At 39.3% G+C, this 8,476-nt stretch overlaps 1 protein-coding gene across 1 annotated transcript in view; it reads left to right on the forward strand.

Annotated features, from left to right (window-relative positions):
- LOC118412421 (microfibrillar-associated protein 1-like) overlaps window positions 1-5,472 on the forward strand; it is a 6,403-nt gene extending 931 nt beyond the window's left edge. The window contains exons 2-10 of the mRNA XM_035815271.1: window positions 13-64; window positions 423-617; window positions 1,286-1,469; window positions 2,087-2,220; window positions 2,569-2,677; window positions 3,549-3,712; window positions 4,098-4,257; window positions 4,796-4,885; window positions 5,141-5,472. Coding sequence (XP_035671164.1) covers window positions 13-64; window positions 423-617; window positions 1,286-1,469; window positions 2,087-2,220; window positions 2,569-2,677; window positions 3,549-3,712; window positions 4,098-4,257; window positions 4,796-4,885; window positions 5,141-5,326 — 1,274 coding nt within the window. The 3' untranslated portion in view covers window positions 5,327-5,472. The remainder of the gene's footprint in view (window positions 1-12; window positions 65-422; window positions 618-1,285; window positions 1,470-2,086; window positions 2,221-2,568; window positions 2,678-3,548; window positions 3,713-4,097; window positions 4,258-4,795; window positions 4,886-5,140) is intronic.
- The last annotated feature ends 3,004 nt before the right edge of the window (window positions 5,473-8,476 follow it).

Consider the following 8,476-nt stretch of genomic DNA (forward strand, 5'->3'; position numbering starts at 1 on the left):
TTTCTTTCACAGGTGAAATTACGATGGAGAAGGTGAAAGTGAAAAGATATGTGTCTGGAAAAAGGTATGTGGTTTTACATAATAATTTCTATATCTTTGTACCATCATAACTTAAAATTTTTTCGAATAAGTTAATATTTCACAGTCTTTATCACTGACAATTTCATTCCCAAAACTTAAATTGCCTTTGCCCAAGTTTGTGGGAATTTATGTTTTTGGTAGTGTTTTAATGTGTGTTTGTGGATGAACAGCATAACTCAAAAGGGCCATAGTTGGATGGATTGTCCTAGAATTTAGTATGTGGTTAGATCATGTCCTATTGAAGAAAAATTAGTTTAGAGTTTGCCCCCCCCCCCCCCGGTGGCTTCCTTGGTACTGCAGCATTTCCATGATTTTGACCTGTATCCTGTCTCCCTGCACAGACCCGACTATGCTCCACAGTCCAGTGATGAAGAGGAAGAAGATGATGACTTCCGTCTGAAGCGCCAACCTGAGGTCGTCATCCAGCCATCAGCCTCCACCGCTGCGGACATGGCTGAGGTTGACGACCCTCGTCTCCGACGTCTTCTCAAAGCTCGCGCTGCAGAAGACGAGAGCAGTGATGAAGAGTTGGATAGGTAATTGTATTGATTTTGTTATTTTGTATCTCATAACATCATTTGTGTACCTGATGAGTTTGGAAGTACTTTTTTGTTGGGTCATCTCACAGAAGATATAGCCTGAGTATCATCATCTATCTGTAGTGACCACTGGTTCATACTTTCCAAAGTTTCACTTGGTAACTCTGGGTAGGAAGCAAAAGTATTGAGCCAGAGGTCACTACAGAGGATTGCACTAAGGCTACAGAAGATACCAGGTGTATGAATACCAGGGTAACTGGAACTCAGATTCTTCTTTTTTTTTTTAAATAAAATTTATGTCTAATCTTCACTAAATCCATCCCTTGGCTTTGATAATGGATAGTTGTGAATCCAAACTTTTCCTAAACAAAAGTATATGTTAGCATTGTTATATTTACATAGCACATATTAGCCATAGATAAATCACTCTTGTTATTTGTATAAGCTGTAAAAGAGGTGCTTTTACAAGAACCCCCTATTCCTTGTCAAGCCTGTTTACAAATAGATCAGAAAGATGTGAATAGCATAAAACATGTTTTTAGTATTTTACACATTCTTCTTTGATGAAACCATAGGTTTGAGTTCTGGACCAGTGGACCATCATTTTTTGATACTGTATGTAATGTATTACCATGGTAACAGTTGTCATGGCTACCTCACCTCAGGGTGGCTCGTCACCGGAGAGTCCTTGAGCCAGAGGTCCTGGAGGAGGCGGATGAAGATGACGAACCAGAGCGGATGGCGCGGGAAGAGGAGAGCAGCGGAGAGGAGGACCTGGACGAGGAGGAAATCGAACGCCGGCGTATGCTAATGAGATTGAGGGCGCGGGAACGGGCACAGGCTGAGGAAGTAAGGAATAGAGTGGAACAGTTTTGCTGCATTATGAAGTGTTCCTAAAAGTGATAAGGCTATCATTGTTGAACTATGCTTGTTCTATGAAAGTTTTCTATTAAAGGTACATGCATAGAGATATGTATTTCTTGGGAACATAGATCTGATGTAGGATGATTTTAAAGCTTACTGCTGTATGAGATTTTTGTTTTGCCATCATCGTGTACAAGTTTCCGCCATAATTTGACTACGAAACAATGTCTACCTTGTGCGAATGATGCCAGGCCTTCGCGTGCCAATTATAGTACCCCACCAGAGGATAGAACAACAGCGCTGTCATACTGATGTTAAATGTATGGTGTTTTTTTCTATTTTACACAAAAATTTTCCTACAATTTATTGAAATCTGCAGGCCTCACTGTCATATTCCATGAGCACCTTTTTCTGTGAGAGGGATGAAATTTTTGTGTTGGTGTTGGTCGAATCCAATTCAACATTTCAAATGTTTTTGTTCATTTTTGCCGACGCTTTTTGTGTTAAGATGTTAAACTGTTACTGAAGGTAGGAAAAGACATTATCAAATTGACATTATAGGCTGTTAAATTTTGAAAATTGTATAATCTCTTTTTCTATAGGAAGTGATGGAGCTTGTAGAAGAAGCAAAAGAAGAGGAAGAGGAGGAATCAGAAGAAGAGTCATCAGAATACGAGGAGTACTCAGATAGTGAGGATGAAGCTGGGCCCAGACTCAAACCTGTCTTTGTCAGAAAGTATGTTCACCAACTAACATTACAATTACTACATTTAAGTGTCCGACAATTTAAATGGACCGCGGTTCATCAGCATATACTAGCTACCTTTCTTGCAAATACCTTACTCACTTTGTATTTTGTCAAAGTTCTGATATAGAAGTCTTATTTGAAGCTGAAGATTGAAGATATAATAGTGCATTTATCCCCTGTGCCATCTATGGAAAGTAGTTTATATCTGCCCTCTTTGTTTTGTGCAGAAATACTTGATTACTTGCAGTGACCTCTGTCTACAATTGCAAAGCACATGTAATTTCTAGTGTGTCAGATGACAGGATTAATAGACATGTATGATGTATGATATCACAGGAAGGAAAGAGTGACCATACAGGAGAGAGAACAGCAGGCCCAGAAGTTGAGAGAACTTGAAGAGGAAGCTAAGAAGATGGCAGAACTAAGACGAAAGGGGACTCTTAAGGTATGTCCTCTTCTCAACTTCTTAAAACATTCCTTTTCACCACTACGGTGTCTAGGAATCTTTTGAATTCTAAATTTTTGCCTGGGCCACATTCTCCGCATGGACCCCTCCAGATTAGTCGGCCGCACCCTGAAGGCTATGTGTGCAGAGGAGAAAACCCGCCTGAAGGTTCCTGATGGACTGTGAACACTTATCTTTCGAACTGTTAGCTAGACAAACCAGAAATAGGCGGATGTCGAATGCTAAAGTTAATAAGATAAACTGACTTTATATACTTTTGAAAGTATGGTCTGTAGATATGTAGCATAGGGCCCACGGCCTAAGAAATGTGAATTACATATACAGTCAAACCTGCCCTAGCGACCACCTCTTCTCAGCGACCACCTAGCCATTTCGACAGCTTTTTCCCCGTCCCGATTTATTTTCCCATTGACGTAAGCATTAAGCGACCTTTTCTCAACGACCACCTGGCCAACGCGACCACGACCGGCCCAAATTGGGACCCATAATGACCGCGTCATTTTCAAAATTGAGGTTTTCATCGATTTTTTATGATAACTAGCGCGATTTTGTGCCGAAATCGGCCAATTTGCGTCGGATTTTGGGGTTAAATTTACAGTTTACAGTGTGCATGTTGTATTTGACATTAAAGACCTCGCTTCTTTGCGTGCGTGCAGTGTGCTTGCTATTTGGCATTAAACACAACGGAAACCATTCATACTTTGCATCGGGCATGTTTTGAGTCGATACTCTTCTCAGCGACCACCTGTCCAAATCGACCGTTTTTTTCTGGTCCCCCGGGTGGTCGTCTCGGGCAGTTTTGACTGTACATGTATATATATTGAGCTGTTTGTTCTGTCCATTACTTCAGATTGTTGAAGATATAGCGCGCAAAGAATACGAAAAACCCAACATGATGGAAGAAGACCAGTTTGGTGACATTGACACTGATGACGATAATGATGAAGAAGAGTACGAGGCCTGGAAAGTGCGCGAACTCAAGAGGATCAAACGGGATCGGGAAGAAAGGGAAAAGTATGGTGTCTTGTTGATTCTGTGTGCAATACTGGTACTGCTACAAATTATATTCTGCATATCTTTGTTAGAGTTTGATACTATGTGTAAGTTTATGAAATGCCTTGCTGTAGAATTAAAAACTTTTAAGCTATATCTCAAGTAATTTGCTGTTTATAAACTCACGAGCAATTATGACATTTTTGTTCTAGTTAAAACTATGCTTTTGCAGCATTACAGTTTGTTGTTGAACACACATTTAAGGCATAGCTAAAGGTTGTTATTTTTACTTAGCTGTAGCTCTTGCTTCCAGGACAAAGTGATACAAGTCAAAGCCCTCTAGTACTATTGTATGGAACTGCAGGTGTTTCCTTACTAATTTGTCCATGACTCTACTACTTTTCAGTCTGGAGAAGGAGAAGATGGAAGTAGAACGCATGCACAACATGACGGAGGAAGAAAGACGAGCAGAGCTCCGCAGCAACCCCAAACAAGTCACCAACAAGGCACCCAAGGGCAAGTACAAGTTCCTGCAGAAGTACTACCACAGGGGAGCTTTCTTCATGGTGAGTTTTGCAACTGTTTCATTTTCACTACTATTTCTACTTAACTTCATATTTTTTCACTGAGAAAATATCCTCTAACCCTCAACCAAGAAATTTAGCTTACACAGCACCTCAGAGGTGAATCTAGGTAGTAAGGGAACCACTTTATATTTAAGGCATAAGAATACCTGGAAATGAAGCTTGGGCAAAAACACAAATTTCACCCAAATCACACCATTTCCTATGCATTTCAGCCATGTTAGCATTCAATGTGATTTCACTGTAAATAATCAGAAATGTAAACTTAAACATAGTCCCGGAAACCTTTTCATCTCTTTTTTGTCGTGCACTACTCTCAGACCCCAGTTGGGGAAGAACTGGGGTGTGCACTGTTAAATTCATAATTGAGTGGTGTTTATACACATCTACTTACTAATAGCCTTAGTTATATCAGTCTTAGTGTTATCTTATGCTTTAATTGTTGGTTGGTTGCTATTGATAATTGGAAATTGCATATTTTTGATAACCAGTTCTGAGTATCTATGGTGCATATTTACAGGACAGAGACAGCGATGTGTACAAGCGTGATTTCGCCCAGCCAACCCTGGAGGACCACTTTGACAAGACCATCCTACCCAAAGTCATGCAGGTTTGTGTGAATGTTTAATCTATATATATTACTTATTAGCACAGAAGTTATCTGTGTGAACCAAAAAGTTAAGGCAATGGATGTGGGCACCACTTTAGTACATCATGTTTGGTTAATAAAAATGCTAAATTATCAACTGAATGGTAGTTAGTCAGATGAAGAAAAAAAAAGATATGAAAGCATGGAATATTTCACAGGTTGTCAGTTTTGCTGGGATTTGCAATGCTTATAAAACCCTTACTCTTCTCTTGACAGGTCAAGAACTTTGGACGGTCCGGTCGTACAAAGTATACTCACTTGGTTGACCAGGACACTACGCAGTTTGACTCTGCATGGGCGCAAGATTCCGCCCAGAACACCAAGTTCTTTGGCAACAAGGCGGGCGGCATGAAACAGAACTTCGAGAGACCATCAGCAAAAAAGCGAAAAGCAAAGGAGTAGTCATGGGTTAGACGTGAGGTTTGATATGTGATTCAATGTGGATAACCAATTGGCCTTCACTATGTCACATAATACTTAAGAGAAGGGACTTTGAGATACAAAATCTCTGAAAAGTATTCTTGTATTTCAACTCTGACTTACTTGTCAAAACATTGGAAGAAAGGGTAAGGAATTGAATTGTAGTCTTCTACCTGAATAGTAGTATGTAATCTTTAGACACAAATTTCAAACTCACACATGTAGCTTGCTTGTGTAATAGCATGCATTGCTGCAATATTCACATGATAGTTCAAGTTGTAATGGTTTCTTTAGAAAAAAGGACATATTTTCAAACTAAAGCTCTTTCTTTGCCTTGATTCAATTATGAAGGAAGTTTTTGCTGAAAGTTTTCATTGTCAAAAACATATTTTCTTTGCAGTAACATGAGCTTAATGACCACCTGTAAGTACATAATATTTGATGCATGATGATTGGACCAGTTTGTTACATGTTCGACAAATATGTAGTTGACACTGAAGCTTGTTTGTATAGTAAAAAAAAAGGTAAACAGCAGTTTGATAGGCTAAGCTTTGTCCTTTACTAGTATTTCAAATAGTATTCATCCATTCAATAATTGAATTGAATTCTATTTCATTTTTTCTTCCGTGGTAATGAAACTTTGCTTTTCATCCATGCTATGGCATAGAATTTGTGTTGATTGGTGTCACTTTGTAAACATGGTCAGGTCCCAATTTTTCATAATACATGTACGTTCTTGCTAAAACTAATTCATACTGTGGCATAACACGTACATGTAATATTCACACTGTAAATACACGTATAATGGCTACTCCTCTTTTCTTTGCAAACATCCACTTGCTTTTCTGTTCCAAGTAAGGACTAAGTCAATATATACAAAGTTTTTGCACCTCATGTGCATTGTTTAAGCTTAAAAGTAAAGGTGGAAAAGCAAACTTGATCCTGGATAAATATACCAACACCAAAAACTTCACTTCTCCAAAACTGACCAGGTTATATTAGGAACAGAACAGAAAAGAGAAATTGGTACAAAGCAACAGAAGAAGAATATTGCACAGTAAGCAAAAAAAATACATGTGCTCTTAAACTTGGAACAAAACGGGGGCCAGAAAACAGTATAAATACAAGGCAATTGGTTGTATGTATTTTGCTGTCCTCACAATGAACTCAACCCCAAGTCAATGTTATCAAATCAAATACGGGCAACCTGTCCTTTTGCCACGTTTAGTTGTGCCTCTTGCAGTTTCGCACATTAGAAATGGGCAGTGGGTGCCTTATCAGATACATGTTCACATGTATGGCTTGCCCTGGTGCAACAAGTATACATGTATCTTCCCTCTGTCAGAAAAATATGCTGTGTTTGTTTGGCTTTGTCTGCACAGTGTAGACAAACATTTAAGGTGAAACAAGAAGGACAGGGTCAAAGAAAATATGTCGATTGCATAATTGATTGGCAGGTTGTTGACTTGCACATTGCTGTCGCCATATTGTTAGCTTCTAACCACAGAGTTCAAGATCAAAGTCCCACTCAGAAACATTGTTTGCACATTACATGTGACCTCGAAAGCTTTGTTTACTGCCATATCTGCAAATGACCTTTAACCTCTGTTACTTAGAAACCACTGTGACCTGTGGGTAGTAATTATATCCTTGTATTTAATGTGAGGGAATTTTATGTTGATTTTACCATACGCAGCGTCAAATGCTGTTTGAATTATCCTTGAGTAAAAATAATGTACCCCAAAGCAAAATCAAACAGGAAATCTTTACGTGAAAAATGGACACAGCTTCAAATGCTACGTTTTGGAAAAAAATCCTTCAGTATTGTAGCCTATAGCAAGATCAAACACTCAGGAAATCCTTACTTGAAAAATGGATCATCGTTATTTACCAATTATGCTTAGAAATCAGCTGAATTGTTTAATGTGAAGCTTAAGATTCGGCAAGCAATTCTAGCAATTTGTAACTATCAGTTGGATTCATGGGTGTTTTGTTGAGTATTATATCAATATTATGTTTTGGAATATCCAGGCAGATATTGGGACAAAAAATTACAAAAGTTTCTAGAAGCTGGGCCACTTTTGACACATTGGTATGATTACCAAAAGGATCATAAACATAGTCTGGCCCAACCACATATCACCATAGGTTCAGAGCAATCTCCAAGCAGATGTTGTGAGGCTTATTTATTTTGTTTCCCTCAGTTCAGTTCAGTTCATCCTCATAAGAGGTGCCATTGCCAAGGACACACTTTCTTTTATGTATGAAATGTAGGGAGGCAGTCTGACAGAAAAGGGCAGCTATGAAAACAGAACAATTTAGCCTCCCCTTAACATCTGCTTGGAGATGAGGTTGTGAGGGCAGTGAGCCCAGCCAAGAGTCAACAGTTCTCTGTTAACCGACAGATTTTTGACATGGCGCCCCCCACCCCCACACAAGGCTATGTCCCCATGAGTCACCTCAGACTTGTACCAAGCATTTCTCAGAAGGCGACTTCAAAACGAAGACACAGACTACTGTACTGTACTCTCCAAATCAACTTCCGCAGCAAAATTTCAAGACCTGTTGTTGAATGTTTTGATTGAATTATGATAGGTTTGATTTTTGGGTGTGTCGCAGCCTGGTCACTGTGCAAATGTCAAGCAGGGGGGGAACAGTTTATGCAAGGAGGTTAACCTCCGTGGTTTTAGCCTGGATACCACACCCCAGCCCGATCTCAATATCTATCGGCCTATACGATAGATATTGAGATCGGGCTGGGGTGTGCTATCCAGGCTACGGTGGTTTATGTTTGTGTACTTTTGCTTTCAATGGCTGAATTTCAATTGTATCCTTTTGTCCTCATATGAAAGTATTGCTAGATAAATGAGGCATGGACAATTGCAGCTAAGTAAGCGATGGGAGGGGGAGGTCCCAAATCAAAAAAGGATTGTTTCTGCAGTCCCCATTCATAAAGCGACATGAAATGCAAGGAAAGAGAACATTTCCATCATACGATGTGTGTATGTCACTGTGCGTGCATGTTTAATACATCCTTTTTTTACAGGTTGATTTATTGTCTGTTGGTATATTAGAGCCAATCGAATACATGCTAAGACTAATTGCAAGTGTGGGATGTCTCTACAATTAGAT

Source organism: Branchiostoma floridae, chromosome 3 (genome assembly GCF_000003815.2).
Source record: "Branchiostoma floridae strain S238N-H82 chromosome 3, Bfl_VNyyK, whole genome shotgun sequence".
Lineage (NCBI taxonomy): Eukaryota > Metazoa > Chordata > Leptocardii > Amphioxiformes > Branchiostomatidae > Branchiostoma > Branchiostoma floridae.